This window comes from Lithobates pipiens, unplaced genomic scaffold, assembly GCF_037356315.1.
Source record: "Lithobates pipiens isolate NorthernLeopardFrog02 unplaced genomic scaffold, aLitPip1_a1.2 Scaffold_8, whole genome shotgun sequence".
Classification (NCBI taxonomy): domain Eukaryota; kingdom Metazoa; phylum Chordata; class Amphibia; order Anura; family Ranidae; genus Lithobates; species Lithobates pipiens.
This window is the reverse complement of record NW_027507903.1, coordinates 225,612,022-225,639,681: the sequence shown is the minus strand read 5'-3', so window position 1 is coordinate 225,639,681 and position 27,660 is coordinate 225,612,022. Positions and strand designations below refer to the sequence as shown.

The 27,660-nt window shown below is 44.2% G+C and overlaps 1 protein-coding gene and 1 pseudogene across 1 annotated transcript in view; both read left to right on the top strand.

Moving 5' to 3' along the window:
* The window catches only part of SCAF11 (SR-related CTD associated factor 11), a gene marked incomplete in the record, with an annotated part of 153,932 nt that overhangs the window by 106,565 nt on the left and 19,707 nt on the right, over positions 1-27,660 (top strand). Inside the window, 2 exon segments of the mRNA XM_077472975.1 lie at positions 22,830-23,051; positions 23,578-23,697. Coding sequence (XP_077329101.1) covers positions 22,830-23,051; positions 23,578-23,697 — 342 coding nt within the window.
* LOC143965241 (5S ribosomal RNA) lies at positions 706-824 on the top strand (annotated as a pseudogene).

Here is a 27,660-nt window from a genome sequence, read left to right as displayed (position 1 = left end):
TCTAACTTTTCAGGCTGGCTTCTGCACCTCGGGTGTGTATAAAGATCCTGGCCCCTCCTTTAGCCAGGTTAAGGGGTCAAACTGTAACGATACTAGACTACTTAGACTCTCTACTCTTGATAGGTCAATTGGTAGCCCGTTTAAACCGCAGTCAGCTACCTGGAATACTTAGGTTGGATTCGCAACCTAGTAAGATCCTACTTAAAACCATTGAGATTACAGTACTTAGGGCTGATCGTAGATACAGGCCACTAAAAGGAATTTTTACCCCAGGAAAGAATCTGTTCCTTAAAGGAGCTGATTCGGTGGGTCAAAACAAAGAAGAATCCTATTTATCTTTGCATGTGTTTATTAGGAAAGATGGTGGCTTCAAGGCCGTTCCTTTTGCGCAGTTCCATTCAAGACTGCTGCCAAACAGTATCCTGTCAACTCTGAACAAGAAGATCCAAACTCGACTTTTATCCGCCAAAGTGTGTCCAGAGCCTCAATTGATGGTCGATATGCAAAAATCTTCTAAAAGGAAGATCCTGGAAAGTGGCAACAGATGCCAGCCCTTTGGGCTGGGGAGCAGTCCTGGGAGAAGTCTGGCCAGGGGAAATGGTCCAGGTCAGAGATGACTTTGCCCATCAGTATTGTAGAGATTCGGGCAGTACGCCTGGCCCTGGAGGCCTGGATGCTCCGACTATATTGTCCTGTCAGGATCTAGCCTACGACCACATTACCCTGAAAGCGCCCAATCTCGTCTGATCTCAGAGGCTAAGCAGGGTCGGGCCTGGTTAGTACTTGGATGGCACACTGCCTGGGAATACCAGGTGCCGTAGGCTCAATCTGACAATGCCACAGCTGTGGCTTATATCAATCACCAAGGGGGCACGAGAAGTGGGCACTTTGTGTCAAGGACAAGGGATCCAATGGCATACAAAACAGATGCCTTATTTCCATGGGATCAGTTTTCACTGATGTATGCTTTCCCTCCTGTTCTGCTTCCGCGCCTTCTTCGCAGGGGTAAACAAGAGGGAAATTAGGCGATTCTTGTGACCCAGGAAGTCTTTGTTTGCCAAGATCATAAAGATGGTGGTACCACTGGCCACTGTATCACTGTGGCCAGACCTTCTTTCGCAAGGTGCGGCGTTCCATCCTTCCTTACAAACACAATTTAACGGTTTGGCTATTGAGACCCACATTCTAAAATAAGACTGTGGGCTGTCAGCTTCAGAAGTTTCTACTTTGGTTATGCAAGGAAGCTGGCCTGCAGTGTCATATACTGATTTTGGAAGGCATATGTCTCCTGGTGTGAATCCAGGGTTGGCACCCCAGGAAATATGTCCTAGGATTAGAAATGAAGCTGGTCCCGAGTACTATCAAAGGCCATGTATCGGCCTTAGTGTTTTTTCAATGACCACGTAACTTATTCAGGGGGAAACGTGGATTAATCCTCTAGTTGGGTCACCCTGAATCCTTGGGATTTAAGATTAGTCCTGTCTGCTTTACAAAAACAGCCTTTTTGAGCCAATATAGGATTTTTCCCTTGGTCTTTTTGACAAGTAACATATTTTTCCTGATTACCATATCTTCTGCAAGAAGAATATCAGGGTTGGCTGCTCTTTCTTGTAAAGTCATGTTGGACTATTCTTAGATAAGGTTGTATTGCGGCCTCATCCCAGTTTTCCTTCCGAAGGTAGTGTCAGGCTTTTTTTTTTTTCTCCATTTAAACCAGGATATTGTTCTGCCTTCATTTTTTTTCAGAACTTCGTTCTCTGAATGAAAGGTCACTACATTCCCTTGATGTGATGAGAAGAGCGGTCAAGGTGCATCTAAAGGTGACCGCTCCGATGCATAAAAACAGATGTTTTTTGTTTGTGTTGCCTGGCAGTCCTAATAGAGGACATGCAACATCGGAATCTAAGATTTCTAGGTAGATTCGCCAAGTGATCAAGGTTTTGGCTTAAAAAGAGAATTTCTCCTTTTTCATTTTAAAGGCACTCCACCAGGGCCGTTAGTTCTTCTTGGGCAGTGCATCACCAAGCCTCCATGGCTCAGATTTGCAAGGCCGCAACTTGGTCTTCAATCCATACATTTGCCAAATTCTAGCAAGTAGATGTAAAAGATCATGAGGATATCGCCTTTGGGCGCAGTGTACTGCAGGCTGCCGTATGAGTCCTCTTGTCTCTTGGTGCCCTACTATTGTCTCCCTCCCTTCAGTTTGCATTGCTATGGGACATCCCACGTAGTAACTACAATGGCTGTGTCCCCTGATGTATGAAAAGAAAACGGGATTTTTAAAAATGGCTTACCTGTAAAATCCACTTCTTTTGAAGTACATCAAGGGACACAGAGGTCCCTCCCTCCTTTGGTATACACCTATATTGCTTTGCTGTAAAACTGAGGTGCTCCCACCAGTGGGAGGGGTTATACAGGGAGTGCACTTTTTAATTTAGGGTGTGCCAGTGTCCATCACCTAAAGGTGGCCTATAAACCACATGGTAACTACTATGGCTTTTTTTTTTTTTTTTTGATGTCCTAATGTAGAGTGTAAAATTTCCTATCATTTGAGCCCAGTCTTGACGCAAAGAGCTCAAAGATCCAGCTTTGAGAAATCCTTTTATTGTTTAGTGAGATAAAACAGAGAAAAATGTTGTCAAGTCCTCCCCTTTGCTGTGTGTGACAGGTGATTTACATATCTTGTGCACTAGCCTAAGAGACATGCATTATTTTTTAATTCCCTCCCCCACTCCTTCTGCTGCTCTGCAAGGATTGGCTGTTCCACACCTCACCATGATTTGGCATGCTAAAGTCAGGTGGGGACTTTTCTGGGTTTTGACTGGTTGTAAGTGATCATAGCAGAAGTTCAGTGTAAGAAATACACAAGAGAAAATGCATGTTGATAAGGGGAATGTAGAGGTGGGCGGGGAGTCTACTACCATCACGACTCCACCCACTGAGCCCTGGAAAGCGGACCCACCCACAAAATCTGCAGTGTTTTGGGTCTCCTAGCAGACAGAGGGGAGACGTTTGACAGATAAGTATACATGCAGGAGGTATGTACATCCTTCTAGATAACCAATATTGCAGTAGTTTAGAAAGGATGAGTGGGTTTACATACACTTTAACCACTTGTATCACGGTGATGTATGTCAGCAAAGTGGTACGGGTGTGCAAAACGTACGTCAATGCGCCATCCGTGGCTAGCGCGCTTGCGGTGGCACGGAGAGGGAGAACAGGCAGATTCCTATGTAAACAAGGCATTTCCCTGTTCTGCCTAGCAACATGATGGGGATCTACTGCTCCCAGCGATCGGGAGCAGTGATCTGTCATGTTCTACTGAGCCCACCCCCCCTACAGTTAGAACATGCTGAGGGAATACAGTTAACCCCTTGATCGCTCCCTAGTGTTTAACCCCTTCCCTGCCAGTGACATTTACACAGTAATCTGTGCATTTTTATAGCACTGATCGCTGTATAAATGGCAATGGTCCCAAAATAGTGTCAAGAGTAAGATCTGTCCTCCACAATTTTGCAATCGCGATAAAGTGCAGATCGCTGCCATTACTAATTAAAAAAAGATAAAAAATTCCATAAATCTATCCCCTATTTTGTAGATGCAATAACTTTTGCGCAAACCAATATATACGCTTATTGTTTATAGCGCAAAAAGTAAAGCGCAGAGGCGATCAAATGCCACCAAAACAAGTGTCTGTGTGGGAAAAGACTTCAATTTTGTTTGGGTACAATGTCGCAAGACCGTGCAATTGTCAGTTAAAGCGACGCAGTGCCGTATCGCAAAGAGAGGTCAGGAAGGGGGTAAATCTTTCAGGGGCTGAAGTGGTTAAACATCCTAACTTGGAAATGGTCGCGATTGCCAGCTTATCTTTGTGTCAAATTTTTTTATTTTATATATCTCTCTCTCAGATGCTGTGAGTGGCCATTTCTTATGAGGGCAAAGGAAGCCCAAGTCGCATTATTTCCGACAGCTCCACCCCGCCGGCCAAGTAAATCTCGTGCATGCATGGTAATAGGCTCCCAGCCACGCATGCACAGTAGAAAAGCTGCATCTCTTCTAACGTGCACACATTACTATAGCAGTGGTGGCGAACGTCTGCTGTGGCTCCTATAGCATGTTTGTATTTAACATGTATTTGAAGGCCTAGAAGCATGTGCAGAAAGGGCCCGGCCACTCCTGCGCGCAATAGAGGCTCCCCCCCCCCCCCCCATGGCAGCAGAAAATTGCTGCATTATAAATGGCACACGCGAGGTATGGGACAATGTTTGAGAAAAATAGAGAACTATAAATTATATAATTTCTACCAGGGAAAGGAAGATTTACTTATCTCCACTCTGTGTAAGCACATCAACCTTTGCCATCTCCTCCTATCTCCACCCACTTCCAGCCCCCTCCAACCCTGCAGCCGTCCTCGGCTTTCCAGTCACATCTCACAGCTTTCATCCGACCGCCCCACCACCTCCTCTACCAGCAAACTCACAAGATTGGGGGGGGGGGGGGTGCACTGCAGGGAGCTTAGACACTTCTCTCCCGGGAGTCGCTGCAATGCAGGAAACGGCGTCAAACGCCTAGGTGTTTTAGAAGCAGAGCAAGTTAAGAAAATAAGGTTTTTAATTCCACAAAATGTTGTTCTCAATGAGTGCACAGCAAGGGGTGAAGGTTTCACTGAATGAAAGTTCAAAAAACAACTGAAGGTCCACTTTAAGTTCTGTAGTTCTCTGCGTATTCTCACCTGCCTGATGAAAAGGAAGAAAGACATCTTGATCCTTATGTATACAAGCTTGTATGACCTGTAATGGCGTGTTCGCTAAGAACTTACCAATCTTGCGATTGGAATTCAACAAGCCTAATGAAATAAAAAATAAATGCTATATATAGCAAACACAAACAAAAAACAATGCCAACAGCAGCTTTTCTGTGTGTTATTGGCACAGTTCCACTGCAGTATAGCTTTAGAAAAAGTTTGCTAAATAAACAGTCCACAAGTAATGTGTTCTAGTGTTCACCACCATCTACCACCTTGAAGTGTGATCCTGTGTGTCATCACCACCACCAAAGGCTTGCTTAACAAATTATGTGGACCTCGCATTCCAAAAGGTCACAAGCATTTGTGACTCCATACCCAGCCAAGGCCTTTATAACTTCAGGAGGGTTTTCCAAATTGACACATCAATCTTCCTGGCACGATTGTCTTAAGAGTTCCCCAAAACATAAAAGGCTCCACAAAGTGAAAAATCTAAATTTTATTGTACATAAATATAAAAGTTGCACTTACAGTAAAGATGCTAGTAAAGCACCTTAAATCGTATGCATAGCCTGGCACACGTACAAAAAAAAATCCTTCCGGCACTCGAATAATGGTGACGTCAGAGTGTCGCTCCATCTTACACACTTCACCAACGGTTGACGTTGCTTAGGAACGGACAGTTTTTTTTTGTTTTTTTTTTGTATGTGTGCCGGCCTACGCATATTATTTAGGGTGCTTTACTTGCATCTTTGCTGTAAGTGCAACTTTTTAAAATTTATGTACAATAAAATTTGGCGATTTTACACTGTGGAGCCTTTTATGTTTTGGGGAACTCCTGTGACAATTGTCAGGAAGATTGATGTGTCAATTTGGAAGACCCTCCTGAAGCTATAGAGGCCCTGGCTGGGTATGAAGCCACAAGTGCTTGTGACCTTTTGTATTGCGAGGTCCACATAATTTGGTAAGCAAGCCTTTCAGCCTTTGGTGGTGGTGTTGAGACACAGGATCACGCTTCAAGGTGGTGGATGGTGGCGATACCAGGAATACTAGAACACATCACTTGTGGACTTTTTTTTTTTTTTTTTAAGATAGTTTACTGTATTTAGCACAACTTTCTAAAAGATATAATTCAACAAGGCTATCAATCAAAAATTGGCACAGTTATCCCCAGCTGGGTTAACCATGGTTTAGGACTATATAATGGAGTAAAAATGGCTTGTTCCTGGAGGAAGTAATTATAAAGAGTACACCAATGTGATCCAAGAATAGATGGTCTTAAAAATTAAATAAGCCCTTCTGGGCCTGGGGATTTACTACCGGTAAGGCATCAATCATTTGCTTGATATGAGTATTTCAGAATGCCACATTCTGACATTTCAACTTGGATGTTAGGGTCTGCTAGATTTATCAATCGTATAATAAAAAATTAAAAATCTACTTCATTTAGCCATATCGGTAAGATTTTAAAGCCTGGTATATTAGGCTCAGAATTTTTTAGCAATTTTGTCCAAATACTAGAAATCTGCTGAATACTTAGTAGCTCTGAACACAGGGTCTTGCAGGTTAAGTCCCAGCAAGTAAAAAAACAAAGTAGTTGTGTCCCAGATTTTCTACAAAATATTTAGAAATCGTCTCTTGTATTTGTAATTTTAAACCATTCATATTGAAGTAGAAAATCATGGTCTCCAGTGGCATCGCTTAGAAGTTGGAGGTTCCAGAAATATGTATTCAAGTCTATCAGAATTAGAGGATGGTTGAAGCAGTGGAAAATTAACTAAAAAAAATCCTAATCTAGTATGTTTCATACTGTTTTCATATTAAAATCCCTCCTAAGAATGTATGTTGAAGGCACCAAAAGTTTTTTAATTTAAAAAAAATTCTATTTTTTTTTTTCATTAGCATGAACGTTAGAGTAACAAAAGAAGTATCCGACATCCCCTGAATGCATCACATCTTTTGCAGTGTTTAAATGGACAAGAATTTGTTTTATTAGCACAGCTTTTTTTTTTTTTTTTTTGTTTTTTATAATAAATTTGTGTGCACTAAAATTCATTTCAGTGTATTTTTGCTTGAAATTTGCATTTGATGTGCAAATATTGTGTGATGTAAAAAATTGCAGCAGTGATCGTTTTTCTTCTTCAGGGCCTTTTATATATTTTTTTTTTTTTAGAAAATATATAGAATGTTTGGAGGCTCTAAAAAGCAAGATTCGCCTGTATGAAAAAATAAAAACATTGCCCTGGGTATCCAGTGGTTAGGATAATCTCTTCAGGAGACCTAGTAATTTTCTGCATCTAACCAAATAATCCGATCTCCTTGAGATGTTAGAGGTTCATGGTTGTATACCCATCTGTATAGAGGCACATGGATCCCTCTGCAGTTTGGGTGACATAGAAGAGCTCTTCTGCTCTATCCAAGAACATAGTGGTGTTTGTTGCAACAATTCAGAGTGCGTGTCCGACTTGATCATCAGATATTGATTGTGTATCTATCAGCTGTAAAGAGTGAGTGTCGATGCACTCTCCAGTTTGTATTTGCCTGTAGCTATGCAGCCCTCCTATTGAGGTCTCCTGCCCCCGTGCCTCTAGTTTTATATATAGTGAAACCCTTTCAGAGAAGGGCTGGCCAGCTTCAGTGGCAGGTGTGTATTGGACCTTTGGAGACTTGGACAGGCTTGAGCTTGCCTATACTCTATACAGAAAACCTAGATAAATCCTGCCTGCAGCTTTAAACAGGGGAGTGGGAGCACAGCACCTAAACCATGAGTGCTTCTCCAACATCTGGATAATGTACATTTTTACTTTGTGTAGTATAGAATTTTATAACGTCACTTTACATATGCAGTATTTCAGTGTGAGTTGTTTTAACAATACAGTATTTTTATTTTTTCCCCCCAACCGTAGGAACGGCACCTAATTCACTTTATTTTAATTGTGCTGTGCAATTGATTTTCTCAATATTCCCTATTCACACAGATTACACAGGAATTTAGCTAATTTCTGGTTGACCTTAGCTGTGAAGTGTCTGAGTGCAGAAAAATGTGTCATTTGAGGGGACAATTCATGAGATAGCAGTTATGCCATAAAAAAATAGAGGGCCACAGTCTTTCACACTTGGGTTATACAACTGCCTACAAGAGAATCGGACAAAAGCAACCTCAGGATAATCCCTCCTGCAAGCTGCATCTTAACTTTAACTGTTGTGCAAGACTCCTTTTTACTAGCATCATTTTTTTTCTTCAATATTTATTCAATCAAGATCTTTTCTCTACATGCCTGCAAGTGCTGGTCTTTGGTTGTGGCTACCCGGGGAAGTGGCCTCAGCTTGGCTTTTGGAATGTCACATCCAGACCCGCTGGATGCACTTTTCCAGGCTGAGGTTGTCGGCATTGCCTAACTGTCTCTGAAAACTCGCTGTCTGACTAGGCTGCAAACCAACAGCCACTTTTCTTGCTGGAGGCTTCCTAGCCTCCCACATTGGACTCGTTTTAGTACACCTTTGTGTGCAGATTAGCAGATCTCTCTTATGTTCTGGACTAAGGTGTTTCTCCCCCATCTTGGATCTCCAAGCTCCATATTTCTTAATTTGAGCTTATAAATTCTGCATCCACCAGGTCTGTCATAGTGTTCCTTAGCCAGGGAGACTTTATTACTTTTGTGGACGATAAGGATGTGTACCCACATGCCACCATTTTACCAGTACATCAGTTTTACAATGATTTGCTTAGCAGCCCCTAGGACTTTATGGTCTAATTCGCTCAGTTATTTGCCAACTCTGGTTGCAGAGGTCACAAGTAAACTCCTACACCTTCCCCCACAGATTCTGATCTTCAGTCTCTCATCTGCACTTCGGGTGTTTGCCAAGGTGCTCACCCCAATATTTAGCTCATGGCATCCCCATTGTGGATAATTGGACAACCTTCCCTCAGGTACAGTGGGCACAGTCACTTTCCAATCTCAAATTCATGCTCTCTAGTCAAGAGTCGAGGACTCAATGCTTTTGCATGAGTTTTGGGCCTGATGGTTGCCTTATTCAAGCAGGCCCATTTGCCCAGTTTCACTACGGACATCTATGCTACAACATGCTGTTGTGGGATAAGTCAGTCAATTCCCTGAACAGACCAATTGTTTTGGTACAGAGCACCAGGTTGTCGTTTGGCACAGAAATTCTACTCTGGAATCTTGGTAGTCCTTCCCATATCCCTGTGATGGATGCTAGGTTATTGGGCTGAGGAGTCATCTTGGACACCCTTTTCAGTTTTCTGTTAACATCCCAAAACTTCAGGTGATATGGCTGTCTCTGCGGCATTGGACCATTCTAATGTAAGATCTGTCGATGTTCAAAAAATGGTATAGTGGTGGTTTACATCAGCCGTCGGGGGAAGAACCATCATTTTTTGCTGTGGCTTTTCCATTTTCCAGCTTTTTCCACTATGTATATCCTAGGTGTAGACAGTTGACATGAAAGCCTTTCAGTTGACAGCACCTGCACCCAGAGGTCTGTTCCATGGGAATGCTGGATGGTGGACCTCCAGATTCAGACACAACCTGCACATGTTTAGTACAGGAATCCTTAAGAGTAAGTAGTTGATGATGTGGTGGATCCGTAAGATCAGGTACAGGAATCCTATAGAAGAAGTAGTGGATTTCCTGATGTCTAGGTAGGATACACCCTGATCCATGCCTTTCCTCTCCTGAAGCTTTTTTTTTTTTTTTTTTTCTTGTCTGCTTCGCAGGACTGAGATGAAGGGCATTCTGGTGATCCTCATTGCTCCGGACTGCCCCAGGCAGATGTGGGACACCGATCTGGTAAGAATCCTAGTGGATGCTTAATTTGCCCTTCCAGATCATCAAGATCTTTTGTGGTTGGACTGTTTTACCATCCTGCTTCATAGTTGCTGGCTTTGGGGACATTGCTGTTTAAAGCCAAGGTTTTCAGAGACAGGGGCATCTCTGAATCTATGAATTCTATGAGAGCTAGGAAGGCTACATCCCGTAAAGTCCATCTTTAGACATGAAGGGCATACTTGCGTCCCAAAGCTTCCACCCAATGAGTTTCCCTGTGTAACTAATTAGCTCCTGCCTACAGTGGGGCTTGAACCAGATTTCTGCCCTTGCTGGTTTGTTTCAGAGACCATTGGCCCCTCACACTCAATGTAGCTCCACCTGTTTGTGCACCTTTACCTCTGTGGGATCTGAATCTGGTTCCCTGTGCTTCAAAAACTACCGTGAACCCATTAAACATTCCCCTTTCACCCCCACATGGCTTTTCTTGTAGCCATCATGTCTGTAAAGCAACTGAGTGGTTTTGCATACGGGCAAGGTGGGTTTAAGTCCCATGATTTCCTTTTTGTACCCTACTAGATCAGTGAGTGCTGCTTGGGCTTTTTGGCATCAAGCAACATTTTGCTTGCAAGGCTGCAATCTGGCCTTCTGTTTGCACATTTTCTAAGTTCTACCAGATAGATATTGCAGTCTCATCTGATGCCATCTCAGATTCTGGTGTCCCTTTTTTAAAGCATTAATAAAACCACATCATAAAAACAATACATGCTGTTCATACTCGCTCAATCACTGAGATTTGTTTTCTGCATTCTGTAAACTGAGTTGATCCTGCTGTTCTCTATCTCCACCTTCTGTCAAAGTCCCTGGTTCAGATGGGGATTTTGTTGAACAGTGTTGGCAGCTCTGCACATGCTCAGGTTTCAGTGTGTTCTATGTTGAGCATTTCCTTCCCATCACATCTCAGCAGACCATGTGACTATAGAGTCCCAAATGTAGGCATATACGCAGTAGTAAATGACAGACCACTCCCTCCCTCCCTCCATGCCCGCTAAACACAATCGGGGCAGGATATTGCATGTAGATTAATGGAGGCTTTACCTCCCTGTTCAAAGATGCAGGCTAGAGGGGCACGACTCTGCCTGTGACTGGCAGAAATCCACCCACGTGTCATTACCAAAAAAAGTGGTATAAAAAGTCTACACACCCCCCTATGTCAGGTGTCTGTGATGTAAAAGACGCACATAAATCATTTCAGAACTTTTTCCACCTTTTTAATGTGACCTATAAACTGTTCAACTCAGTAAAACTAATCTTTTAGGTGGTAGAAAGTAAAAATAAACTGATATGGTTGCATAAGTGTGCACACCCTTAAACTAATATTTTCTTGAAGCACCTTTTGCGTTTATTACTGCACTCTGTAATTTAGGGTATGAGTCTTATCAGCATGGCACATCTTGACGTGGCAATATTTGCCCACTCTTTGCAGAAACCCTTCAAATCTGTCGGATTGCAAGGGCATCTCCTGTGCACAGCCCTCTTTAGATCACCCCACAGATTTTCAATCGGATTCAGGTCTGGGCTCTGGCTGGGCAATTCCAAAACTTTAATCTGATGAAGCCATTCCTTCCCGTTGATTTGGATGAATGCTTTCGGTCATTGTCGTGCTGAAACATGAAGTTCCGGAAGTTCCTCTTCATGTTCAGCTTTTTAGCAGAAGGCTGAAGGTTTTGTGCCAATATCAACTGTTATTTGAAACTGTTCATAGGGCCTCTGTTCCAGCTGAAGAAAAATTACCCCAAAGCATGATGCTGCCACCACCATGCTTCACTCTGGGTATGATGATTTTTTTGGTGATGTGGCGTGTTTTTGCTCCAGACATATCTTGTGGAATTATGGCAAAAAAGTTCAACCTTGGTTTCATCTGACAACACATTTTCCCTACTGCTTTTGGGATACTTCAGATGTGTTTGCAAAATCTTGCCGGGCTTGGATGTTTTTCATCAAAAGGCTTCCCTCTTGCCATTCTACCCTATAGCCCAGACATATGAATAATATGGAAGATTGTCACATGTACCACACAGCCAGTACTTGCCAGATATTCCTGCAGCTCCTTTAATGTTGCTGTAGGCCTCTTGGCAGCCTCCCTGACCAGTTTTCTTGTCTTCATCAATTTTGAAAGGCACATCCAGTTCCTGGTAATGTCACCATTGTGCCATATTTTCTCCACTTGATGACTCTGTTCCATGGTGTATCTAATGCCTTGGAAATTCTTTTTTACCCTTCTGATGCCTTTTTTACAATGATTGCTTCTGATGCTTTGGAAACTCTCTGCGGACCATGGCTTTTGCTGTAGGATGTGACTAAGAAAATATCAGGAAAGACCTACTAGAACAGCTGAAATTTTATTTGTGGGTTAATCAGAGGCACTTTAAATGATGGCTGGTGTGCACCAACTTTAACATGCTTTTGGGTGTGATTTCTTAATTCTGAACACAGCTACATCCCCAGTTATAAGAGGGTGTGAACACTTGTGCAGCCACTTTTTTTTTTTATCCTCTCCCTTTGTACAGTTTATAGGTCATATTTAAGGTGGAAGAAGTTCTGAAGTAATCTATTTTTTATTTTTACATCACAAACCTGACATTTTAACAAGTGTGTAGATTATTTTATATCCTTTTTTTTTATTTTATTTTTTTTTTGTGACAGTTTTAAACCGTTTGATATTATTGATGATTTTTAGCTTGTATCCAAAGGCTTTTATTTTTTTGTATATTTGACTAGCAGTAGAGGACTAGAAGCTCCTCCTACTTAAGTTTTCCTACAGACAAACTGAGAAAGATCTGGGTTATGTGAAAGCTGTACAGTGGGGAAAATTATTTGATCCTCTGCAAATTTTGTACTTTTTCCCCACTTACAAAGAAATGAAGGGTCTATAATTTTAACCACTTGCCGACCGCCTCACGCCGATGTACGTCGGCAGAATGGCACAGGCAGGCATAATCACATACATGTACGTGATTTGCCTCCCGCGGGTCGGGGGCCCGATCGGGCCCCCGCCCGGTGCCTGCGGCGGTCGGTTTTCGTTCGGGAGCGATCCCGGACGAGGGGACGGCCATTCATTCATGGCCACCCCCTCGCGATCGCTCCCGACGAATGGAAATCCCCGGTGACATCACTTCCTCTCCTGTAATGTAAACACAGGAGAGGAAGTGATGTATTCTCTCCTCCGTGTCGGTATTTTTCGTTCCGACACGGAGGAGAGCGGATCAGTGAGTTGCACCAACACATCCCACACACAGTAGAACATGCCAGGCACACTCACACCCCCCCTTTACCCCCCGATCACCCCCCCAATTACCCCTGCCCCCCAGTCACAGTGACACCAATGTCATTTTTTTTTTTTTTTTTTTTTTTTTTGCATTGGTGTCATTTGTGACTGTAATAACTGTTAGGGCAGTTAGGGTTAGCCCCCTTTAGTTCTAATGTACCCCCCTAACCCCCCCAATAAAGGTTTAACCCCGTGATCACCCCCCGTCGCCAGTGTCACTAAGGCTGGGTTCACATTGCAGCGGTTTATGAGAACGAATGTGATTCGCACCGCACTGCAGTGCAAATCACATCCGATCTCTGTGCGATTCGAGTTCAGCCATTCGCCGCACCCGCCGCACCCGCCACACCCGCCGCACCCGCCGCAAATTCGCACGGGACCCTTTTTTTGGCCCGCAGCAGAATCGGATCGCATGGGTGTTCACACCATGCGATCCGAGTTTGCAGATCGCACTGCGATATGCGAACTGATCTGGGGGTGTCAGTAACATTTCACTGACACTCCCAGCAGTTCGCATAGGGCAGTGTGAACTGCCGCCGGGAGGCATGCGATGCGGGAACCCGCCGCGGATTCGCGGCGTTTCCGCATCGCTCCAGTGTGAACCCAGCCTAATAAGCGATCATTTTTCTGATCGCCGTATTAGTGTCACAGGTGACGCTAGTTAGGCAGGTAGGTATTTAGGTTCGCCGCAGCTTTTTATAGCGCTAGGGACCCCCATATACTACCGCATAAAGCCCCCTGATTGCCCCCTAGTTAACCCTTTCACCAGTGATCACCATATAACTGTTACAGGTGACGCTGGTTGGTTAGTTATTTTTTTATAGTTTCAGGGCACCCGCCATTTATTACCTAATAAAGGTTTAACCCCCTGATCACCCGGCAGGTGTCATTTGTGACTAATAACTGTTAGGGCAGTTAGGGTTAGCCCCCTTTAGTTCTAAGGTACCCCCCTAACCCCCCCAATAAAGGTTTAACCCCGTGATCACCCCCCGTCGCCAGTGTCACTAAGGCTGGGTTCACATTGCAGCGGTTTATGAGAACGGATGTGATTCGCACCGCACTGCAGTGCAAATCACATCCGATCTCTGTGCGATTCGAGTTCAGCTATACAGATAGTATGGCTGAATTCGTGTCGCACCCGCCGCACCCGCCGCAAACTCGCACGGGACCCTTTTTTTGGTCCGCAGCAGAATCGGATCGCATGGGTGTTCACACCATGCGATCCAAGTTTGCAGATCGCACTGCGATATGCGAACTGATCTGGGGGTGTCATTAACATTTCACTGACACTCCCAGCAGTTCGCATAGGGCAGTGTGAACTGCCGCCGGGAGGCATGCGATGCGGGAACCCGCCGCGCATTCGTGGCGTTCCCGCATCGCTCCAGTGTGAACCCAGCCTAATAAGCGATCGTTTTTCTGATCGCTGTATTAGTGTCACAGGTGACGCTAGTTAGGCAGGTAGGTATTTAGGTTCGCCGCAGCTTTTTATAGCGCCAGGGACCCCCATATACTACCGCATAAAGCCCCCTGATTGCCCCCTAGTTAACCCTTTCACCAGTGATCACCATATAACTGTTACAGGTGACGCTGGTTGGTTAGTTATTTTTTTATAGTTTCAGGGCACCCGCCATTTATTACCTAGTCTCACTAGTGTACCCCTAAATTTAGGGGTGTCTACTTTCTAAAATGGGGTCATTTGGGGGGGGGGTTTGTGCCATCTTGGCATTTTATGGCCTTCAAAACTGTAACGCCCTTAGAAAGCCTGAAGGCGGTGCTTGGTTTTTGGGGCCCCGTACGCGGCTAGGCTCCCAAAAAGTCCCACATATGTGGTATCCCCGTACTCAGGAGAAGCAGCAGAATTTATTTTGGGGTGTCATTTCACATATGCCCATGGCATGCGTGAGCAATATATCATTTAGTGACAACTTTGTGAAAAAAAAAAAAAGTTTGTAATTTTCCCGCAACTTGTGGCAAAATATAAAATATTCCATGGACTCAACATGCCTCTCAGCAAATAGCTTGGGGTGTCTACTTTCTAAAATGGGGTCATTTGTGGGGGTTTTGTGCCATCTTGGCATTTTATGGCCTTCAAAACTGTAATAGGTAGTGAGAAGTGAACTCAAAAAATTACGCCCTTAGAAAGCCTGAAGGCGGTGCTTGGTTTTCGGGGCCCCGTACGCGGCTAGGCTCCCAAAAAGTCCCACATATGTGGTATCCCCGTACTCAGGAGAAGCAGCAGAATTTATTTTGGGGTGTCATTTCACATATGCCCATGGCATGCATGAGCAATATATCATTTAGTGACAACTTTGTGAAAAAAAAAAAAAAAAAAGTTTGTAATTTTCCCGCAACTTGTGGCAAAATATAAAATATTCCATGGACTCAACATGCCTCTCAGCAAATAGCTTGGGGTGTCTACTTTCTAAAATGGGGTCATTTGTGGGGGTTTTGTGCCATCTTGGCATTTTATGGCCTTCAAAACTGTAATAGGTAGTGAGAAGTGAACTCAAAAAATTACGCCCTTAGAAAGCCTGAAGGCGGTGCTTGGTTTTCGGGGCCCCGTACGCGGCTAGGCTCCCAAAAAGTCCCACATATGTGGTATCCCCGTACTCAGGAGAAGCAGCAGAATTTATTTTGGGGTGTCATTTCACATATGCCCATGGCATGCATGAGCAATATATCATTTAGTGACAACTTTGTGAAAAAAAAAAAAAAGTTTGTAATTTTCCCGCAACTTGTGGCAAAATATAAAATATTCCATGGACTCAACATGCCTCTCAGCAAATAGCTTGGGGTGTCTACTTTCTAAAATGGGGTCATTTGTGGGGGTTTTGTGCCATCTTGGCATTTTATGGCCTTCAAAACTGTAATAGGTAGTGAGGCGTGAAATCAAAAATTTACGCCCTTAGAAAGCCTGAAGGCGGTGCTTGGTTTTCGGGGCCCTGTACGCGGCTAGGCTCCCAAAAAGTCCCACATATGTGGTATCCCCGTACTCAGGAGAAGCAGCAGAATTTATTTTGGGGTGTCATTTCACATACGCCCATAGCATGTGTGAGCAATATATCATTTAGTGACAACTTTGTGTAAAAAAAAAAAAAAAAATTTTTTTTTTGTCATTATTCAATCGCTTGAGGCAAAAAAATAAAATATTCAATGGGCTCAACATGCCTCTTATCAATTTCCTTAGGGGGTCTACTTTCCAAAATGGGGTCATTTGGGGGGGTTTTGTACTGCCCTGTCATTTTAGCACCTCAAGAAATGAGATAGGCAGTCGTAAACTAAAAGCTGCGTAAATTCCAGAAAACGTACCTTAGTTTGTAGATGTGACAACTTTTGCGCAAACCAATAAATATACAATTATTGACTTTTTTTTTACCAAAGACATGTGGCTGAATACATTTTGGCCTAAATGTATGACTAAAATTGAGTTTATTGGATTTTTCTAATAACAAAAAGTAGAAAATATCATTTTTTTTCAAAATTTGCGGTCTTTTTACGTTTATATCGCAAAAAATAAAAATCGCAGAGGCAATCAAATACCATCAAAAGAAAGCTCTATTTGTGGGAAGAAAAGGACGCAAATTTTGTTTGGGTACAACATTGCATGACCGCGCAATTACCAGTTAAAGCAGCGCAGTGCCAAATTGTAAAAAGACCTCTGGTCATTTACCAGCAAAATGGTCCGGTCTGAAAGTGGTTAATCACGGTTGTATTTCAGAATATCAACCAAAAATCCAAAACTAACACATGATGCAAATGTTTTAAATTGAGTTGCAGTTCAGTAAGTTAGTGTGCAAACCTGGTAACCAACTACAAGAAACGTATTACCTCTGCTTGCCAACAAGGGTTTTTCCACTAACTACGGTCGTGTTTTTTGCTTGGGGTACAAATATTTATTTTACTCACTAAACTGCAACTCAATTTGTAACATTGTGTTTTTTCTGGATTTTTGATTTATATTCTGTGTCTCATTTAAAATGGTCCTATGATAATTATGGACCCTTCATATTTTTTTTTTTTTTTTTTTTTGTAAGTGGGAAAACTTAAAATCCGCAGGGGGTCAAATCGTTTTTTTCCCCCTGTATATCAATTAGGGAAAAGGTGTTTTTTTTTTTTATTTTTTTTTTTTTAATTAAAATTACTGTTGAGTCCTTCGACAGTGGCCTCTCATCTCCCTTCTCCCTACACAGGAGCCCTCGCCGGGGTTACCCTCTTTTTACAATCCTTTTGGCCATTAGAATAGAACCAGTGGCGGACACGCTTCAAACTACTCTGCACATTAAGGGCCTGCATGTGGGCTGGCTGGAGGAGAGGGTAGCCTTGTATGCAGATATGACCTATTCTTGAATAATGCAGGGTCCTCCTTACAGGGAGCACTACAGTTGTTAAACTCTTCCATTATCACAGGACTTGGTTAACTGGAATAAGTCCCAACTTTGTCTCTTGTTTGACGAGCACAGCACTTCTAATCTTGACCTTAGGGTTATATCACCACCTTCAGGCTTAAGACTAGGCAGGAACAAAAAAAGTACAGCACCCCCTAGGGGCGGTCCTTACTGATAGTAACCCCCCACTCTGCTACAGGCAGCTTTTTTTTTCTGCCTAGTCTAAAAGGACCTGGCTCCCTGCTGTGGGACCTGTGGTCCTTTGGTTTTTATTTTATTTCTTTTTAGTTTTCTGCATCTGCAATCAACTGCTGGGCTGGATGACAGGCTGGATATTCTAGATCCTGGTAGTCTCCCCAGCCTGGCCACCAAGCGCGGTCAGATTGAGCTCCGCACTGAATCAGCCGCGACAAGTCCCATTCTGGACCGGGGCAGCCGGTAAGCTAGCCACTTCGCAGGGACACCTATGACCAGGCACCTGAGGTCTGGGTCACAGTGTCGCTGTGGCCGACAGCCACTCCATTTAGGCGGGAGGTGGATCTGTCTGGGGAGTGTGCCCCGCAATCCCTGCTCAATGGGTATGTGCTCCACTGGTCTGATCCGGGCACGGTTCGAGCAGCTGGGTACTTCCTGGGGTGGAATTTTCATCCTCTCCCCCTCCTGGAATTCATCTACTGGGTTGAAGTGTCGGGGGCGTAAGGCGGGTGAAAAACGCCCCCCTTCCTCCAGCTTCTGGGAAGGACTCTGATCCAGACTCGGGCCCTACCACAGCAGGCGGCCCCTGCCTATATGTCTCAGATGATGTGGCCCCTGATCCTTCGGACAGTGAGGAGAAATCCTCTGCGTCCATTGCGGCGCATAAAAAGCTGAGCTGCACTCATTACGGTGGTGCACGATACTTTGAAAGCTGAGGATCCAGTAGGGGTGTCTGCAGAGGTTTTGGTCCCTTTTGGATCTCACAAGCCGGTTCGCACCGCTAAGGTTTCTTTAGCTGTTATTTTGATAGGTTTATTTATAACGATTGGGAACGCCTGCAGCAGTTCAGTTCAAAGGCATTTTTCGGTGTGTTACCCTTTTGAGGAGAGTCTGTTGAAGAAATGGGCTTCTCCGGTCGTTGGTCCTCCAGTGTCCAGGTTAAATAAGGTGACCATGATTCCGGTGGAGGGGACCCCTTCTTTCAAGGACCCTGCCGACAGGCTGAGACAGTCGCTCAGTCTGTTTACGATGGCATAGTCAGCTCTGTCTGAGGCTAGTCACGGCTTTTTCCTGTCCACCAGACAGGTTTTTTTTTTTTCTCTCCCATCTCGTCGGCAGGCTCTCGTCGGAGCTCAGCGACAGCGCTGGAGGTCTCCCGCTCTGCAGTGTGCAGAACTTCAGGGGGAGTGGTCGCTGCATCCAGAAGTGTTTGGTCTCATTTGCCTGCAGTGGGGCCTGCTGGATGTGGATCTTCTGGCCTCTCGTCTGTCGGAAGGTGCAGAGATTTGTGGCCAGAACAAGGGATCCCTTGGAAGAATCAGACGTGCTGGTGGGCGCCATGGGGACATTATCGGCTCATTTATGCCTTTCCTCTCCAACTCCTTCCTCTGCTTGTGCTTGGTAGAGGCCGAGGGAATTATGGTAATTCTAATCGCTATAACAAATTTCTATCGGCGCAAATAAAAATAACCTTAATCACTAAATAGTGATATTTGTGGTAGGTGATGTACCAAAAAAAAAACACAAACAAAATACCCACCCACCTGGCTGCTGCACACAGAAAATGCGTTCACTTCACATATAAAATATACATAACAAAACAGTGATGAGCTTCCTAAAGAACTCCCAATAAATCATTAAATAAGAATGTGATTAACTTGGAATATAGCAAGATACTGAGTGCACAATCAAATATTCATGTTCCTTGACTGGGAATAATGAAAAATACACAATGAAATATATAGGTGTTCCCTCAGTGGGAATAGTGAACAATAAACAGTAAAGATAAAGTACACACACTCAAAAATAGAATAAAAATAAGAGTCCGAATGTGCAAAAATCCTTAGTCTTCTGCACAAAAAACACACAACATACCACCAGTGCATAAAAGTTGGAAATGCAAGTGCTCTCCACCTCAATATCCTAGCCGCTCACCTCACGCTCTGTCCCCAGTTTCACCAGAATGTCAAAAGCAGGTTCCCTCTCTGGGATACAAACGGATCAGCTGGTCATGGTACTCCTATTCCTTCCGTGCTGTCTCAGCGCATTACGTCAAATGGGCTGCTACAACACTGTGACTTCTCCAGCCCTTACTGAAGAAGTCACGGTGGTGCAGCAGCCCACTCGACGTAATGCGTATAGGGGTAAGGAGTCGCAGCGTCATCCCGCTAGCATCTTGTTTCTATGCATCCTGAGCCTGCCTGCACTGCTTAAGTGCTGCGCTTTGTGAGTAACGTTTTAATGAGGACTAAACCGTTTTGATAGAGCGCACTCGATTTTGCCTTTTCTATTCCCATGTGCACTGGACCTAGTTGAGGGAATTTGTACCTGCTGGTATCCATCCAATCAGCCGGAGGCAGCACAGAAGGAATAGGAGTTCCACGACCAGCTGATCCGTTTGTATCCCAGAGAGGGAACCTGCTTTCTTTGACCTTCTGGTGAAACGGGTCAGAACGTGAGGTGTGTGGCTAGGATATTGAGGTGGAGGAGGGCACTTGCATTTCCAACGTTTATGCACTGGTGGTGTGTGTTTTTTTTTTTGTGCAGAAGACTGAGGATTATTTTTGTGCGTTTGGACTTTTTATTTTTTGAGTATGTGGGCTTTATCTTTACTGTTTATTATGCACTATTCCCACTGAGGAAATGCCTATATTTCATTGTGTATTTTTCACAATTCCCACTCGAACATGAATATTTGTGCACTCAGTATATTGCAAGTTAATCACATGTTCTTAATGCTTTATTGGGAGTTATTTAGGAAGCGCAACACTGTTTTGTTGGGTAATTCTAATCGCCCTGGATTTGCCTCGGCATTCATGGTACGCCGACGTGGTAAGGATGGTGGCAGATGTCCCCTGGCGACTGCTGGTGCAGGAGGACCTCCTGTCCCAGGGTCCGATATGCCACCCTGCTTTATTGTCTCTGGCTTTAACGGCCTGGCTATTGAAAGCCAGGTGCTGAGACCGGGGGTTGCCGGCTTCTGTGATTCCCACTATGTTGAGGGTGCGTAAGTCCACTTAACGGAAGATTTCTCATTGCACCTGGAGGACTTGTATCTTTGTGCGAGGCTGTGGGTTGGCATCAGCATTCCTGTTCGGTATCTAAGATCCTTGTGTTTCTTTAGCATGGGGTTGATCATAAGCTTGCTTTGAGCACTATCAAGGAGCAAATATTGGCTCTGGCTATCTTATCAGCGGCCTTTGGCTGCTCACTCGTTGGTGCATACTTTTATTCAGGGGGATCGACATGTGGCTTCCCCGGTACGCCCGCCGCTGCCTCCGTCTGATCTAAACCTGGAGCTCTCAGTACTTCAGAAGCCGCCATTCGAGAACATTAGGGAGATCCCCTTACTCGCGCTCTCTCAGAAGGTTGTCTTTTTTTAGTGGCTATTACGTCCACTCGGCGAGTTTCTGAGCTGGCGGCCTTGTCATGCAAGTCTCCTTATTTGATTCTCCAAGGATAAGGCAGTGTTGCGTCCGCATTCCTCATTTCTCCCTTAGGTGGTTTCTGCCTTTTATCTAAATGACATTGTCCTTCTGTCCTCGACTATCTCACCCCAAGGAGGTCGCCTTGCTCTTTGAATGTGGTTCGGGCTCTGTTATCTGTCGGTTACGGCTCCTTTTCGGAAGTCGGATTCGATGTTTGTAACTGTGGATGGTCTGAGGAAGGGCCTGCCGGCTTCTTCGGCCCTTGTCAAGCCAAGCCTCCACATATTGAAATCTCCCACGTCAGTGGGTGGACCGCTTCAAATATCTGGGAGTGTGGGTTTCTCGTCAGGCCTCGGAGTATGTCACTCTAAATCGAGCACCTGTTCTACAGGATGCTAGGCACCAGCTGAAGGCGTAGTAAGCACTACCACTATCTCTAATGGGGGGGTCCAATTTGCTCAAAATAAAATTACCTAAGCTTATGTACCTTTTTTTTTTTTTTTTTTTTTTTTTCTCTCCATTCTCACACTTGGATTCCTAAATCCTTTTTTTACCAGTTTGAACCAGATATTTTCAGCTTTATTTTTTTAAACCTCTCACCTGGCTCCAGTGTCAGTGTGTCTTCCAATCCAGCAGCTCATTCCTGCTCGCATGTCGCCTCTGATCCCAGCCACGTGGTAGTCTTGTGCTCTGTCACAGCTGGCCCTAGAGACTTGAGGGAGATATAGTTTGATAGGGGGTGCTTATATGAATGGATTTCCACCTGCACATCACCCCTGGCCCCAGAGCCGCGTGGAAGCCACTTCTGCTCATTCACGCCCAACTCAGATGCGTTGGCCCTAGAGACTTGTGGGTGATATAGTTTGATAGGGGGTGCAGGGTGGACAAGACATCTTGTATGGCTGGCCGGTCAGTGTCAGTGTGTGGTGCTCTTCCTGTCGTGCCCAACGAGGGCTCTGAGTGCCGGCTGTGACGCGCATGCCACAGGTTTGCTATTCGATTAAGTTATGCTGGTAGTAATATAGGTTCTTGGATTAGCCTAAAACGTTTGTTTCCCAGTGTCCAATCCTCCTGCAGTTTGTAGTGTAAGCAAAAGGTTAGCTTTGTTTCCCTCAATGAACTCCAGGAAAATGTTTAAGGTGGTGGCAAATGTCCTGTTTTATAAAATGGGTTATGCAGTCAAGTGATACTTGTGCAGTTTAATGGAGATTAATGTACTTCGAGGATTTTATCATTTATTTTTTATTTTTAATCTAGCAATGTTCTATTCAATATAACGTTTACAGTGCAACTTTCAAATTGGTCACATTTTGCAGTGATTTGCTAAGAGATTTTAAATTATTAGGCAAAGTTGTCAAGGCTTCATATGTGAAGCCCAAGTGAAGGAAGATTGAGAACAGCTTATATCCAGTTTTTATACCATTCTGTACAAGACTAATGCCATGGCACCTCACTAACCAGTAAAAGCCTTCCATACCATTGATCCATAGGCCATGTATACCTCATGACCACTGTTTTGGCTGGGTTCTGTAATATTTTTCAATACAGTTAGCAAGTGTTAACTGCAGTCCAATACGAAGAGATTTGCGCCAGAAAAATGCTAACATTTTATAGACACGAGTGCAGTTTTGATGCACCATTTGCTTGTTCTGTTCATCTACAGGACTTGCTAGTTTATTTCAAGGTTTGCACATTTCACAGAATACTAAATTCTGTTTAAAGTTCAATGCATTTTTAAATATTGTGTTTTCACATTTCATTTGGTTTTGACTGCGGTTATGACTTACTGGAAATAGGTTGATTTTTTTTTTTTTTCAATTTTTCCTATGCATTGCTAGAATTGCAGTTTTGCTAAAATCCTTGATGCTGGAAGTTGAAAAAGCTTTAGGTCAACAGTTTGTTTTTACTGATTTTATAGTGTGTATTTAGGAAATATAACCATTTGTTAACTTTTCAATGCAGGCTAATCCAAGTGTTTCCCACATAAGTAATAACGCTGCTGCACCACCTTTGCCTGCTCCAGCAGTAGCCCAAGGAGGGATAGTGGGGCCAGTAGTTACACCAACTCCTGCTAGTGTGCCTGCATCGAGTCATGGCAAAAACCCATATGTTTCTGTAAAGCCTGCTCCTTGGAAGGAAACCGTAACAGTGGAAGCCAGTGCAGATAGCTCCAAGAAAGAAAAGGTATATTCATGTTTATTGTGTAGTAACAATCTGCCCCTTGCGTGTAATTTCTTTAGCCCCTTCACGCTGACGTAACGCGTATATGCTGCCTCATGGAAATGGGCTTTTTCCGTGGGGCCACATATACGCGTATCTCACTTTGTGCTGGGAGTGTACCCCCAGCGCAGAGACCGGGGTCTCATGTCTTCTCCCGGTGGGGAAGGTTACCATCGCCAGGCCCCATCCCCACCCCCTCCCCTACCCCCCTCTGGGAGCAGACAGTTGCGCAGCAGGAGGGATTCCCCTGTCACCGCAGTCTGTGTTGATGGGGGAATTGTGCAAAATTAGTACAGAAGCATTTGCTGCTATTGCTGTTCATATTCTGGAGCCTGGCAGTGTGATGCGAGTCCACTAACTGCAGTAGTTTAACTGTCAGGTTAGAGGAAATGTTTAAAAAAAATAAAAATTTATTTGTAAATGGTTGTAATTTATTTATTTTTTTGCATTACATCAAATGATTTAATTTTTATTTTTTTCTCCATTCTAGAAAGTTCAAATTCAGGAACGAGCAGCACAAGAAGTAAAAGGGGCTATAAAGCCATATTATCAAAATAAAGATATCACAAAAGATGAATATAAGGAGATTGTGAAGAAAGCTGTTGACAAGGTAAGCAAGTCACATTTTTGAAAATTTCAATCAGATTAAAATATGGTTCCAGACAAAAGCATTCAGTGAGCTAATTAAAATAGGCACAGAACTCTGTAGAGAATCAGCAAGAGGGGAAATAAGTGTACTCCTGTTGTGTAAATTCCCTAATTTTGTTTTTCTGTAATCCCATGGAAACTTTCTAGATGCTCTTGAATTTGTTTTTTGGCCAAGAGAAGCCTTCTTAGTAAGGTGCTTTTTTTTGTTTTTTTACAGATGTGAGATGTGTAAACAAGAAAAATATTTTTGCAGCAGGTGCATTCCATGATTTACAGTATCTGACTAAAGGATTGCTTGGCGTTTAGTTGCTTTGGTGTAACATAGACCTTTAGTGCACATTGAAAAATAATGCGGAAAAATAAAAAAATCCAGTAGTTAGTGGTTGTAAACCCTTACAAACCACTTTGACCTACAGTTAAGCCTAGATTAAGGCTTACCTGTAGGTCCAAGCAATATCTCCTAAACCTATATGGTTTAGGAGATATTTGCCTGAAAACGGGCACCGCTGTCTACGGCGCAGGCGCACTGAGCGCGGCATTTCCAAGAATGGAGCTGCCGCGCGTGTTGACTCCTGTGCGCATGCGCGGGAGTGACGTCATCACGGCTTCGAATGACAGAGGCGGTGCTGCGAGACCCCACCAACAAGATGGATGCGGCGGACTACAGGGGACAGCGGCGACTTCTCTGGCTCCTGTGTCAGGTAAGCGACATTTAATGGGCTACTATACGATGCATAGTAGTCCATTATGCTTTGCCTTTGCAGGGAATGAAAGAGGAAGTAAACTCATCGGGGTTTACTTCCTCTTTAAATCCTGTTGAAAAAGTGAAGCCATACTTCACTTCAATTTATTTTTTCCGCTAATTAAGTCAGCTGCAGAGCCAAGAGTTTATTGGAGGCAATCGCCAGACTGCCCGATGACAAAGATGTGGGGCCTGCTTGTAATGTGACCTTTTTGGTTACTGGTCCCTGCCTGTGGAGCTCTCCAGACACCGGATGTACTGTGTTGGCCACAGAGCTCTTTACTGGTCCAGAACCATGCTACACACTCTGCTATAATACTGAAGATGACCTTAGGGGTATACCCACCTGAGGGGCAAAACATGTCCAGAATGTGACTTTTGTATCTGTGTCCTGCATTGCCAGTCTGGTTAAGTCTGGAGACTGTGTTGCAATACTGTTTAACACTGTTGCAGATGCTCTGACATGTGTTTCTCTGTCTCCCCCTCCCCTCCCCCCATGCACAGGTCTGCTGTGATGCATTTTGTGACTCCTGCACTCTAAGGAATAGCGCTACAGCTTTTCAAACATGTTGCACATTCCCTGTATGTTTTTGTCACACCAGCCTGTGTTCATGAGTCCTAGAGCCACACAGCATACAGCTTGTTGCACGCAGTTTCTCTATTCTCTCCTGCCTTTTAGCTTGTGATTCCACGCTGGCTGCTCGTAAGGAGTCAGTCTTCCTTGCTGTGCCTCACAGTGGCTCAGCCACAGACTGTTGTATAACCTCTCCTCCTTCGACAGCTGGTTTGTGACTTCCCTTTGAGGTTGTTATGCTTTTTTTAAATACAATATGACAGATCGTAATCGCAGGGGGAGAGGTCTTGTGGGCCTTGCCAGCTCACAAACCACTTATAACTACGGGTTGACTTGCATTATTCCTTAAGAACCTGACGCTAACAGCTTGGACTATTGTCCTCTGCTTAAGCCCACACACTGCTTTTGTCTAGCTTTTAGGCGTGACTCCCTTTTCTGTGCCTATGTCAGATTTTATGAGTAAAATTACTGTCATGATAATGGATGCAGAACATAGGAGCCATGAACATAAATCTATGACTCTCCTCCAGAGTTTGATATGCCTGAAACTGCCTCTGCACACTTAGCCGTGGATGACCTTTCTTCTTTTGGTGATTTTTGTGCTCAAGGTGATTCAATTTGCTGACCTTATTCCTAGGCTTAAAGATTCCATTAAACAAAAACTGAAAAGTATCTGCACTGAATGTGTTAGTAAAAACAGGAATAATGACTGGACAGCTGCAAGCATGGGCCAATAGACAAAAATCCAAAACAGTAGTTCTAAAGTGCAGCGTCAAAAAAAAGACAAATGGAACAGTTATGACAAGTATAACGTGCAAAAAAAAAAGCCATCAGTGAAAGTCCAAAATATCACAAAGTGCAAAAAAGATCAGTTGAGAAGATTCCAGTGTCCCAGAAAAAACATTTCTCATGAGAAATGCATGCATAAGGAGAGCCAGCTTCCCCAACTCCTCTGTGTGAATAAACTAGCAACAATAAGGATGGCAGCTTACCAGAGTGTAATGGCCTTCAAACTAATGGAAAAGCCAAATGAGCTTGCAGGAAAAACTTCCCAAACCCATCCACATGGATACTGGTGACTCTGGAATAATCCAGATGAAGGTCTCATTCCCGCTGTAAACTTTACATTTAAGCCTTTGGACATCATAACGAATTGTGAAGTTTCACGGAGTCCAAGGGAGCCTCTAACAACCAAGAATGAGAGACTTTGTTCTATCCCATCCCCTGTAGCAGGCTGAGCTGTGCGCTCTCCCTCCAATCTAGCTGCTGACTTTGCGGGGGGGGGGGGTAAAGAGAGGAGAGAGCCCAGCCTGCTACAGGGGATAGAATAGAACAGAGGTTCTCCTGCTTCTGGCTGCACTCTTGGTTGATGAGAAGGAAAGAGGAGTGCCATTCTGAGTGCAGTATGTAGGCATAAACAATTTTAATGAGTTCAAGTAAAACTCACCATTTAACCACTTGCCGACCGGTGTCACACAGATATACTGCGGCACAATGGCTCTCCCGGATGAAATCCCATACGGTACGTCCGGCATCTCCCACTGTGCGGCGGGGAACCTGATGCGCGTGGCCAGTGGGCACAGTCATTGCCGGCCATGCACGGGTATGTGTAAAAACACACATCCCTGTGCTGTCGGGAGACTCTAACTTTTGCACAAATCGATATACGCTTATTGTGTGGTTTGTCGTTCCTCCCAAATTGTCACAGTTTTTGTTTAGCACAAAAATAAAAACCAGAGTTGATAAAATACCACCAAAAGAAAGCTCTATTTGTGGGGAAGGACGCAAATTTTGTTTGAGTACAGCGTCTAATGACCACGCAATTGTCAGTTAAAGCAATGCAGTGCCAAAGTGTAAAAAGTGCTCTGGTGAGGAAGGAGGTAAAATCTTGTAGGGGTTAAGCAGTAACAAACGTGTGTAAAGAATCCTTAGGCTCCCTTGGTTTCTGGCTGGGCAGCGGTGGTGTGGCAGTCCCCGAGCCGATCCGGTGGTTCCTGCAGCTTCAAGGCTGGATGGTGTTAGCATGGTCAACACTAATGGACAGGGGGCATGGATGAGCAGCTCTAATTCGGAGCATGCATGCTCCTTCATCAGGTATGTCTGACGGAGTACGCATGCTCTGAATGCGAGCGACTCACCCCACGCCCCTTGTCCATTTTTGCTGACGTGCTGGTCATGCTGACATCATCCAGCCTCGGATCTGCGGGAACCACAGCGCGGCCAGGGACTGCCACCGCTGGACACCAAGGGAGACTAAGGATGCTTTACACACACTTGTCTGTTACCGCTTAAGTGTGAGTTTTATCTGAACTCATTAAAATCTTTTACACCTATATACTGCACTGAGTGGCGCTGCTCTTGACTTTCCTTCTCATTGAACAGAGCCTCTTCTACTCTTCTGAGCTGGCTGCCGTTTCTGACACCAACCCAGAACCTTTACACAGGTCTAGTCCTGGGAGCATATGGCCTTTGCTTTAGAGCATACTTTGGTCATTTTAACTGTCCTAAATTCCACTAGCTGTCTATTTTTGGTCTTTTCCTGTGCGAACTCTTGATGGTGGGAGGCTCCTTTTGGACTCCGTGAATTTTCAAGAATTTGTTATGATGCT